General features: G+C 57.5%; 1 protein-coding gene across 2 annotated transcripts in view; it reads right to left on the bottom strand.

Moving 5' to 3' along the window:
• Nucleotides 1–323: 323 nt before the first annotated feature.
• Nucleotides 324–11,809, bottom strand: part of NUCB1 (nucleobindin 1) — a 23,744-nt gene continuing 12,258 nt past the window's right edge. For both annotated transcript variants that reach the window (XM_058280547.2, XM_058280548.2), the window contains exons 6-13: nt 10,138–10,323; nt 9,767–9,857; nt 4,495–4,553; nt 4,127–4,219; nt 3,961–4,053; nt 3,035–3,205; nt 2,487–2,592; nt 324–2,007 (exon numbers count right to left, since the gene is read on the bottom strand). In XM_058280547.2, the coding sequence (XP_058136530.2) occupies nt 1,895–2,007; nt 2,487–2,592; nt 3,035–3,205; nt 3,961–4,053; nt 4,127–4,219; nt 4,495–4,553; nt 9,767–9,857; nt 10,138–10,323 (912 nt within the window). In that variant the 3' untranslated portion in view covers nt 324–1,894. The remainder of the gene's footprint in view (nt 2,008–2,486; nt 2,593–3,034; nt 3,206–3,960; nt 4,054–4,126; nt 4,220–4,494; nt 4,554–9,766; nt 9,858–10,137; nt 10,324–11,809) is intronic.

Here is an 11,809-nt window from a genome sequence, read left to right as displayed (position 1 = left end):
CCACAGCAATACGCATGCGCAAGGCGTGAAACTCCGCAGACCCAGTGCGAACTGTCGGCCAATCCCCTCCTTGTGGCCACCCACAAGACCAGCCTATCACCTATGTACACGTTCCCTTCCCTCTCTATATATTCCCATGTTCTACCCCCAATAAACGAGGCTTGATCAGAATCCTGTCTTGCCTCCATTTTTCTCGTCTCCTGCCTCCATTCCCCCTTTCCCCCCACTTCTTCCCACAGGCCCCTGGACTCGCCCCCACCGGTTTCGGACAATTTATGTAATCTAAATTATCTTTAAAAAAAAAGTTGCAGTATTACTATTGGTTCCATTTGGTAATAATGTATTGACCTGGTAATATTTTAAAGGACATCCTTGTTTTGTGGACAGTATGTCTATTTTCTTTGTTAAGCCAAAAGGTGAGTGGCATTGACTTGCCATCCCACAGGCATGGAGGCAAAATAAAATCTGGTGTTTTTGCTAGACTTCTTATTTAAACAGAACTTCATTTAAACAAATGCTCCAATACCTCATCCTATCAGACCCTGGTTTGGTCCAGGGAAAGTGTTCCCTTGCCAGCTCCAGGGTGAATCTCCACTGCAAGATGCCACCTCAGTGGATCCAGGTCTACAGAGATGAGGGGACACCTGTGGGGGTAGGAATTAGGGACAGGTTTTCTCTTACTGATGACAACACTCAGGACAGGATGGGGACTCTTCCTCCCATGGTTGGCTGTTAGTGAAGACATGTGAGATCTGGAGCAGCTGCAGCCATCATGGGGCCAGAGGAGGGCACAGCTCCTACACCTGCAATAGCACAGCCAGGAGACCAGAGAACCCGGTAACCTGACAGCTTCGGAGCCACCCTACCATGGGACATCTTGCTTTGGGTGATAATATATTTTTCTTTGTTGATTTCGCCCAAGATTGCATTTTCTGTCCTTGTAGCTAGAAGGATCCTGCCTGACCCAGACGGGCCCAGCTGAGTATATGCATGCGCATGTGTGGGCAGCAGATTTCTCAGGAGCAGCTGGAAAGATTCCAGGTTTGAGCTTTTCAGAAGTGATGCTTGAACTGAATCTTAAAAGAGGAGGAAGAGCTTGGCAGGTGAAGCGGGGCTGGTGCTGAAGAAGGAAGAGTACGTACAAAGACACGGAGCCGTGACTTGGTTCTGGTGTTCCAGCATGTGTGTTGTGATGGAGCTGGAGCACAGAGCAGTGTGAGGGGCCAGAGAGGCGAGCGCGGCCTCCGACAGAGGCTGAGGGGCTTTCCTGGGGCCCTGGGGAGTCACGGTCAGCTCCGGGTACACTCTTCTGGGGTCGTGCTCAAGGCGAGGCCGGAGGCCTGGGCAGGGCGCCTGGAATCCCGGCTCCTTGTCAGCTATGCTGAGGCCCCTCCTGCCCCTCAGCTCCTAGCCTTGGAGAAAACCCCATCTTTGAGGGACCAAAAGGGTAAGGAAAGGTCTCGAGGAACCACCCCAAGCCCTGTGAACCAACAGAGGCCTAGCCCGGAGCAGCAGGCAGGACCCCAGCAGCTGAGGAGGTGCAGGACGCTGGAGCAGACACGAGAGGGGGTCGCCAAGGCAAACCCATCTAGGAAGGCAGGCGTGGAGTGGACCCCTGGGGCGGGGGCTTCCCTAAGCAAGGCTCATCTAGTCAGCACACGACGATGACCAGGAGAAGGCGGCCCCTGGGAGAGGAGGCAGAAAGCAGCCAAGACAGAGAGGCCCGGGCCGCAAGAGCTGGGGCAGGCAGAGCCGGGACTTGGGCAGCAGCGTGTGAAGGGACCCACCCCCTCCCCCAGAGAGGCGGGTGGCTGGCCCCAGAAGAGGTTTATTGTGACCCCTCACCCCCTGCCCATCAGCTGTCTCGGGCTGGACGACTGGGACCCCCAAAGGTTCAGAGGTGCTGGGAGTCCAGCGGGGGCAGCTCGGGGGCCTGTTCCGGATCCTTCTTTTCTGAAGTGTCCGTATCCTTTTGGTCATCAGCTGGAGCTGGGACAGGCACATCATCTGGATGCGGCGGGAGGGAATGGTGGTGTGAGTCACTCTGGTCAGCCTCGCACCCAGGACCTAGGGCCCCGGGCCCCACGCCCCCTCCTCCCTCCTCCCTCAGGCCAGGGGTCCAGGTCCCCGGCCCCTCCTCCTCAGACCCAGGGGTCCAGGCCCAGCCCTCCTCCCTCAGACTAGGGGTCCAGGCCCAGCCCTCCTCCCTCAGACCAGGAGTCCAGGCCCAGCCCTCCTCCCTCAGACCAGGAGTCTAGGCCCAGCCCTCCTCCCTCACACCAGGAGTCCAGGCCCAGCCCTCCTCCCTCACACCAGGAGTTCAGGCCCAGCCCTCCTCCCTCAGACCAGGAGTCCAGGCCCAGCCCTCCTCCCTCAGACCAGGAGTCCAGGTCCCCGGCCCCTCCTCCTCAGACCCAGGGGTCTAGGCCCAGCCCTCCTCCCTGTGACCAGGGGGTCCAGGCCCAGCCCTCCTCCTGGGTCCCCACCTGTGACCGGATGGAACCTGAGCTGCCCCTCGGGGCCGGGTGCCTGGGCCTGCTGGTCCTGCTGCTGCTGCTGCTGCTGCTTCCTCTGCTCCATTTGCAGAACGGCCTGCAGTGGTGGAGTGGGGGTTGACGCACAGTCAAGACTCAAAGCTGCTCAGGACTCAGGCCCCAAACTCAGAAACCACAGCAACCTGCTAAGGGCTCGCCGGCCAGTCCCTTCCCTAGGGACTTAGTAATATTTAAGCATCCCATTCTCCCTCTCCTTGGGTGACCCCTTGGGGCCACAGGGTCTACTTTTCCCTTCTCAGAAGGGCCTTTCCGCTCCTCACCTTTTTACAACCCCACCGCCCTTACTCAGCATGGCGGCCGCACAGCTGTCAGGGATGGGCAAGACCCCTGCCCTTACTCAAGATGGCCGCTGCCAACACCGGCTCTGCCAGGAATTAACATGGCGGCCGGCAGGTCAGCTCTGAGTCTGGGCACAGAGGCTGGCAGGGACGAGGGCCGTGGGCACCCCGGAGGCAAGCCCAGCTTCCCCGGGCAGTCACCTGCTGCAGCTCTCTCTTCTGGGCCTCCAGGCGGCCCTGGGATCGCCCCAGGGCCTCGGTCTCCTGGCTGAGGTGCTGGGCCCTGGCATTCAGCTCGGCCTCCCGGGCAGCCAGCTCCTCCTCGAATCGCCTCAGCTCCTCCTCCGTGTAGGCAGGGTGCATCTCCACCGTCTGGGGGGTGGGCGGGGCAGGGGCCGTGAGGGCGGGCAACCCCAGCTGTGGTCCCCCCACGTGGAGGAGAGCGCTCCCCTAATGGAGGAGATTTCGAGAAGGCCGGGAGGCCTGGGCCGTGGGTGTGGGGAGGAGGACACCTGAGTAGGAAGTGCGAGGGGGTTAAAGACTCAGAGAGATGGAGCAGAGACCCAGAGGGGGGAGGACAGAGTCCCGTACAGAGGGGACAGACACACGGAAAGGGGGAACAGAGACCCTGAGGGAGGGGGACAGAGATCCAGAGGGAGGGGGACAGAGATCCAGAGGGAAGGGGACGGAGACCCAGAGGGAGGGGGATGGGAACCCAGAGGGAGGGGGCGGAGACCCAGAGGAAGGGGGACAGAGATCCAGAGGGAGGGGGACGGAGACCCAGAGGGAGGGGGACGGAGACCCAGAGGGAGGGGGACGGAGACCCAGGGGGAGGGGGAAGGAGACCCAGAGGGAGGGGGACGGAGACCCAGAGGGAGGGGGACGGAGACCCAGAGGGAGGGGGACGGAGACCCAGAGGGAGGGGGACAGGGACCCAGAGGGAGGGGGACAGAGACCCAGAGGGAGGGGGACAGGGACCTAGGGGGAGGGGGACGGAGACCCAGAGGGAGGGGGACGGAGGCCCGGGGGGTGGGGGTGGCTTCCTAGAGGAGAAGCAGCCAGAGGGCACAGAAGGGCTGGGCTGGGAGAGACTGAGACCCCAGACCAGAGCAAGCCCATGTCCTCACCTCCCAGCCTTCTCCATTGTCCCCAAACTCCTTCCTCTGGGTGGAGGCGAGGAACTCCTCCAGCGTCACGAGGCGGTCCTGGTTGGTGTCCACCTGGGGAGCAGGGATGGGTGAGTGGGGTGGGGCTCGGAGGCTGCCCCCCAGCGCCCTGGGCACGCCTCCTCACATTCTTCATCACGTGCTCCCGCATGCGCAGCCGCTCCTCTTCCATCTCCCGCATGTCGTCCTCCTCGTTCTTTGGGTCATACACCTTCTCCAGCTGGTAACGGGACAGACTGGGCGTGGCCGAGAGCCCAGGGCAACCCCTCCCCAGCCACAGCCCGCTGGATGGGGGGCGGGGAAGACTACAACTCCCAGCAGCCCCTGGGGCACCCTGCCACTGGAGCCAGCCTCCTTTTGCCCCAGAAGCTGCTGGGAGTTGTAGTTTTCCAGGAACTCATGTCTAGGGGCCCTCTAAGGGGGCCACCAGGATCCCCGAAGGGACACGGGGCTGGCCTGAGCACTCCCTGTGCCCCTAGCGTCCAAGACGCTCACCTCCTTGGTGAAGAGGGCCTCCAGCTCCTGCTCGTCCAGGACGCCGTCGCTGTTGATATCTGAGGGGAGACCACACGGTATTTTGGGAGCCTGTGGCGGGGGTGGGGCAGGCCCCTGAGAGACCAGCTGGTGAAAGAACTTGGAGCTGGTGCAGAGTCGGTCAGCAGGGAACAGGTGACCACAGGTCCCTGGTGGTGAGATGGGGGCCCAAAGCCGCCCCCAGGCCTGTTGCTAGGACAGTCAATTCCCTAGCAACCAGGGACCGGTTGGAAGGGCGGGCTTCGGGCTCCGCTCTGGCCATCCTTGGGCGCATCACACAGCAGCCTCACCCCCAGCCAGCACCCAGCTTTCAGGGTTCAAGACGTCGTGGGCTATGGGTGGGAGGCTGTTCATTCCTTCGCGGATAACCTAAGCGGTCTGTGTCCTGACTTGTGGGTGTGGGATGGTAAGAGGCTGCAGTCCTGCCCTTGGTGACCATGGCAACGACTCCAGTCCAGGAGAAACAGTTTAGCAATGCAAACTCTATAAACTTTAAATATTCAAGGAAAATGCAAACAAAATGTGCTTAAAGCTTATCTAAAATGTATGAAGTCCATGCTAAAAGCTTACCTAGGATGTGGAAGATAGATGCTAATTCAAGCCTATTGAGCACTGAAACAAAGAATGATTTAGCCCTTACCCTGTATAGAAGGAACTTGAAAATCTTGCTCAAGTCTTGGGTTTGAAACAGAAAGGTCCCAAGTCCCACCGGCAGTCAATAAATCATTTTTCCTTCTCAAAATCATTCCTGAGTCCTGGCCCTTCTATACGCAAATAATTGCACCTCTCTCAAATTCTACAACAAAGAGTGGTGACTTTTTGGGAAGCGGATTTGGCTCAACCGATAACAGCATCTGTCTACCACATGGGAGGACCAGGGTTCAAACCCAGGGCCTCCTGACCTGTGTGGAGCTGGCCCACGTGCAGTGCTGATGCGCACAAGGAGTGCCATGCCACACAGGGGTGTCCCCTGCGTAGGGGAGCCCCACGCGCAAGGAGTGCACCCCGTAAGGAGAGCCACCCTGCGCAAATAAAGTGCAGCTCGCCCAGGACACACACACAGAGAGCAAGATGATGCAACAAAAAGAGACACAGATTCCCGGTGCTGCTGACAACAATACAAGCAGACACAGACGAACACAGCGAGCAGACAACGGCGGGGGGGGGGGGGGTGTGTGCACAGGGAGAGAAATAGATAAAAAATAAAATCTAAAAAAAAAAAAGACATTTGGTGAAATGATTCCAAAGTTCATGTGGAAGGATAACATGGTAGAAAAACTATTTTAGAAGAAAAGCAAATGAGAATATGTACTTAAATATCCATATATCAAAATATCTAATGGTTCAATTCCAGCCCGCATCTTTGACCTTCCAGAACATCCTTCTCTTCCCTCTGCCCCTCCGTCTCCCGTGCACACCCAGGGCTCCAGCCCGAGGCCTCTTCTCTCTCTACCTACAGATCTGCACTGACCACTCTGGCCGCCACAAGCCACATGGGTCTACTTAAATTTAAACTGGTTGAGATTAATAAGATTAAAACTTCAGGCCCTCAGTCCCATCACATGTCAAAAGCTCCGTACCCACTTGTGGCTGGAGGCTGCCAGGTTGAAGGGGGACCGTTTCCCGTCACCGTCTTGGCTGGCTCTCCCCTCGTCGGCCTCTGGAAGCTGCCTTCGTGCCTGAAATGCCCTCCTCCTGCCTGCTCTCCATCGCCACGTGAACGTCTACCAGACGTCTGTCACTTAACGTGACCGAACCCAGCTTCCCATCTTCTCCCCCAGACATACTCCTCCCCTCCCAGGGGATGGCTACTCCACCCGCCCAGGTGCTCAGCGCAGGACAAACCCCACGGAGTCAAGCTTGCCCCTCTTGCCCCTCACATCCCTTATCCGGTGCATCTGCGAGGCCTACCGGCTTGGCGTCAAGCTGTACCCAGGACCTGCCCGCTCCTCCGTCCCCCCTGCGCGCCCCTGGGGCAGCCGCCGGCTTCCCGCGCCTCCCCGCTGGGCTCCTGGCCCCTCACCTCCTGCTCGTCCTCTCGACACAGTACCCGAGGGACCCTGCTAACGCTTAAGGCAAGTGGTTTCAGTCCTCTGCTCCAAACCAGGCCGTCCTGTCCCCCACAGGATAAAACCCGGGCTCTAGGGCCCGACTGGTCTGACTGGTTACCGCCTCAACCGTGTCTCCTTGCACTCTTCCCTGCATTAATTCCCTGCAGCCGCAGGGGGATCACGCCAAGCTCGTGCTTCCCTGGGTGCCTGCTCGTCCCTCCATCTGGAACACACACACACACAGATATCTGCAAGGCTCAACCCTGGACTTCACCGAAGTCCCTGTTCAAATGTCCCCATCTCCCCAGAGCTGTGCTGTCCAATCTCACTGCCACTGGCCAGGGGAGCTACTGAAATTTAAATGAATAACAATTCAATGCAATGAAAATTTTAGTTCCTCAGTTGCATTGCACAAGCCACGTTTCTAGGGCTCAATGGCCACATGTGGCTAGGGGTTGACATACTGGACAGCAGAGGGGTGGACCATTTTCATCAGCACAGAATGTTCTAGAGGACGGTGCCAGTCTAGCAAAACCTTTTCTGACCATGCCACTTCAAACTGCCACTCTAGGGAAGTGGACTTGGCCCAGTGGTTAGGGAGTCCATCTACCACATGGGAGGTCCGCGGTTCAAACCCCAGGCCTCCTTGACCCGTGTGGAGCTGGCCCACGCGCAGTGCTGATGCGCGCAAGGAGTGCCCTGCCACGCGGGGGACTGCGTAGGGGAGCCCCACGCGCAAGGAGTGTGCCCTGTAAGGAGAGCCGCCCAGCGCAAAAGAAAGTGCAGCCTGCCCAGGAATGGAGCCACACACACGGAGAGCTGACACAATAAGATGACGCAACAAAAAAAGGAAACACAGATTCCTGTGGCGCCGACAACAACAGAAGTAGACAAAGAGGGAAACGGACTTTGGCACAGTGGTTAGGGCGTCCGTCTACCACATGGGAGGCCCGCGGTTCAAACCCCGGGCCTCCTTGACCCGTGTGCAGCTGGCCCATGCGCAGTGCTGATGCGCGCAAGGAGTGCCGTGCCACGCAGGGGTGTCCCCCGCGTAGGGGAGCCCCACACGCAAGGAGTGCACCCATAAGGAGAGCCGCCCAGCGCGAAGGAGGGAGCAGCCTGCCCAGGAATGGCGCCGACCACACTTCCCGTGCCGCTGACGACAACAGAAGCGGACAAAGAAACAAGACACAGCAAAAAGACACAGAAAACAGACAACTGGGGGAGGGGAATTAAATAAATAAAATAAATTAATTAATTATAAAAAAAAAAAAAAAGAAGTAGACAAAGAAGAACACACAGCGAATAGACACATAGAACAGACAACTGGGGGGTGGGGGAAGAGGAGAGAAATAAAAACAAACAGGGAAACGGACTTTGGCCCAGTGGTTGGGGCGTCCGACTACCATATGGGAGGCCCGCGGTTCAAACCCCAGGCCTCCTTGACCCGTGTGGAGCTGGCCCATGCGCAGCGCTGATGCACGCAAGGAGTGCCGTGCCACGCAGGGGTGCCCCCGCGTGGGGGAGCCCCACGCGCAAGGAGTGCGCCCGTGAGGAAAGCCGCCCAGCGTGAAAAGAAAGAGCAGCCTGCCCAGGAATGGCGCCGCCCACACTTCCAGTGCCGCTGACGACAACAGAAGCGGACAAAGAAACAAGACAAAGAAACAAGATGCAGCAAATAGACACCAAGAACAGACAACCAGGGGAGGGGGGGGGGGAATTAAATAAATAAATAAATCTTTAAAAAAAATAAAAAATAAAAAATAAAAACAAACAAATAAATAAATGAATGAAACAAAAAAAAACCTGCCACTCTAGCTGCCGTACCCTGCTGTATTCTTTTCCACAATACACACTGCTACTTAAGACTATTACAGAACCGTTAACACCGATTCTAAGATGTACTTTTTCCCCCTGTATTTTGTCATTTGTGAAACTGGGATTCACCTTACCGTCCATCAACAGTGCGTTAGTTTATAACTGACAGCTTATGTAAAGTACAGTCTACTCTTATCTGCGGTAATTAGGTTCTATAAAGTTGCTGAAAACACTGAATGAACAAATACTGACCCACTCATCCCAGGGGACATAGAAGGTCAGCTCCTGGTCACATCTCGTCACTATATAACCACGCTTTATGTGTTTCTGTTTAAAGACACCTTATTTAAGATCTATTGCTCATTCACAGATATTGAACTCATGGCCAATAGCACCATAATTCATGCCTGAATGCAGTTTATCACATATTTTTTCCATAAGGCACTTCACAGCCTCCTTGTGCTTAAGAGTGTAGACACTATACTTGAGGGCCACAAATAGCACAAAAAATGTGAAAACCGTGGTGCTGAGTATACTGCAAAAAGGACACTTTTGTTCACAGTGAGAGAGGTGAAATAAGAAGGCACGGTGTCGCCTTGTCCGACTTCAGTTAGGAAGGTGCACGTTCAGCAAGTCACCCTTTTCACCGCTCTGCACATGGCTGCGAATGATCACAAAAGTGCTGTGAGGACGGATGCTGGGGCTACAAATAAACCGCAGCGAGTGGGTGAATGTGCAAATACCGCATCCGGGGCTAAGGAAGACTGACTGCACTAGCGCGCCCCACGAGCAGTGGTTTCCTGGGTCTGCTGAAATACGGCCTCACGTGCCTGCGCTGTGAAGGCAGAGCTCGTCGCGTTCACCGCTACACCCACGGGGTCTTGAACAAGGCATGGTCCTTAGCGGGAGCTCAGTATACGTTTACTGAAGGAATGAATCGGGCCCTGCTGACGGGCACACCCGAGGGGGCCGAGCAACCCCTGGCCTGTTCCCGATAGAAGAGACTGAAGGGGACGGGCCACTGATCCACCACGGAGCAGGCCGCCCCAGCCCCTGCAGAGCTGGTTACCAGGCAGCAGCCCCCCCTTACCAAAAGGGCTCCCCAACGGGCCCCGTGGGAAGGGAGCCCAGGTGTGGCCAGGCCTGGCTTGCTCAGTGGGTGCCAGCCAGTCCTTAGCACCCAGAGGTCTGGGCCATCCTGGGGAAGAGGCCCAGGGCGTTGTGGTCCACCAGGGGAGTCGGGCTCAGGCCTCTGGGCCTGGCTAAGCCCTACTGGATGGGGAGGCGCCCCCACTGCAGCCAGGTCCCCCGAAACGCCAGAGCCTCAGGGCTCTCCTGGGTCTGAGGACTCCTCCCCGCCTTACCATGCAGGATGAAGAAGGTCTTGGGGTTAAACCTGTTGGGGTCCAGTCCGTCCAGCTCCTCCCACACCTCCTTCAGCTGGGCCTGGCTGCCCTGTGGAGGGGAGGGCCAGGGGCTCATGAGCAAGACGTCTGGGCCCCGGGGGATAAAGCTAGAGAACACTTTACCTCCCCATCTCCCAAAGGTCATCCCTACAAGCAAGAAAACCAGAAAACTACAACTCCCAGCAGCCTCTGGGTAGCTAGGCACAGTAGTAGGGGGCTCTAGGGCCTTGGGGCCTGCTGGGAGGTGTAGTTCTTCGGCCACGTTTTTTGTCTTCTGGTGCTAGGAGAGGTGGACACATTGCGGGGTGGGCACGGATGGGGGTCCTTACAGGCACGTTGACTTTGGGGTGCTCTCGGTGCCGGCGCTGTTGCTCCTCCAGCTTCCTCTCTGCCTCCTTTCGCTGCTCTTCGCCCAGTGATTCCAGATAGCGGCGTCTCTCGTGCTCCTTGAGCATCTCGTAGCGTTTGAATTCCTCGTGATGGGCTGCATCGTACTGCGCGAGGTCCCGGGTGGCCTGGGGGAAGGCAGGACACTTTCATCACGCCCCACCCCGGCCCAACCTCCAATGCCAGGTCCTGGGCCCTCACCCTGGCCAGGGGCAGCCCCTCCCGGCAACGTGGCCCAAGTCTCACGTCCTGGTCCCTGCCCACAACACACACACCTCTCTGTTTAAAAGAGATTACGACGGGTACACAACAGCAACAGGAAACTTTAACCTGCCTTCACAGCCTCAAGCTCTGGGAGGAATAAGTAAATAAAGAACAACACACAAGGCGAGTTTAACACGGGGAAGCAGGATGGCTAGGTGTCTGGGGACCTGAGCTCTCTAATTAATCTGCCCAGGTTCAAATCCGGGCTCTGCTCCCATTAGCTGTGTGATCCTGGGCAAGTGACTCAGCCTCTCTGGGCCCCTGTTTCTGCCTCTGTAAAACGGAGATAAGGACACCAGCCCACACAGGCCTGCTGGGAGACGCTGTTGATAACACAACCTGCGTCAGGCCAGCACAGAACACACGCTCCACACCCAGGCATGGTTATGAGTGGTAAGGTCAGAGGCAGGCGGCGAGGTGTCGGGGCAAGAGCCGGGGTGCCCCTGCCATGCCTCGGTTCCTGCATCTGTAAAATGGGGACGATTCCGGTGTATAACAGCCTCACAGGGCTGCCTTAGGGACTCAATGAGATTAATTCATGCACTCTAATAATAAATATTCACTGAGCACCTACTATGCCAGGCCCTGCTCCAGATAGCGGGGACACAAGAGAGAACAAAATAGACAAAAATCCCTGTTGGAGCTGACCTTCTGGTGGGGGCAAGGGAGAAAGAAATAAAAGAAAATAAAATGTATTGTATGATAGTTGGTGAAAAGTGCTGAGAAGATAAAGCAAGGAAAGGGGAACTGGGCTTGGGGGTGGAGAGGGGGAAAATTGAAATCGTTAAAAGGGAGGGTGGCTGGGGAAGGCCTCACCGAGCCGGGGTCATGTGAGCAAAGACCCGGAGGAGAGAAGCGCGCCAGCCCTGTGCTGTCCAGGGCCCGAGCATGCAGCAGGCGCAAAGGCCCTGGGGCAGGAACAGGCCTGGTGTGCTGGAGGAACACGTAGCAGGCCGGTGGGGCTGCAGGAGAACGAGCGAGGGGAAGGCGGGAGCCTGCAGAGAGGGGTGGGAACAGGCGGTGCGGGATGCTGTGGGCCGCGGTGGCCTCTGGATTTGCTTCAGGAGCCTTGGAGGGGCTGAGAGCCCAGGAGAGGCCCGATCCAATAGGATCCAACCGGTTATTCCCGTGGCTGCTGGGGAGGCAGAAGAACTTTCCCCCGAAGAGGCGGGCGGGCTAGCCCCCGGGGCCTGTGGCTCTGTCACGTTACACCACAAAGGGGGACTGGGGATGCGGATGCAACCGAGGTTAGGAATGAGCTGACCTGGAGGCGGGGAGATGAGCCTAGTGGCCCACGGTGGGCATAAGGTCCTGTAGCGGAAGCGGGAGGCAGCAGAGGATGGTCAGGGG

This window comes from Dasypus novemcinctus, chromosome 18, assembly GCF_030445035.2.
Source record: "Dasypus novemcinctus isolate mDasNov1 chromosome 18, mDasNov1.1.hap2, whole genome shotgun sequence".
Lineage (NCBI taxonomy): Eukaryota > Metazoa > Chordata > Mammalia > Cingulata > Dasypodidae > Dasypus > Dasypus novemcinctus.
The sequence above is the reverse complement of the archived record's forward strand: the minus strand, read 5'-3'. Positions and strand labels throughout refer to the sequence as shown.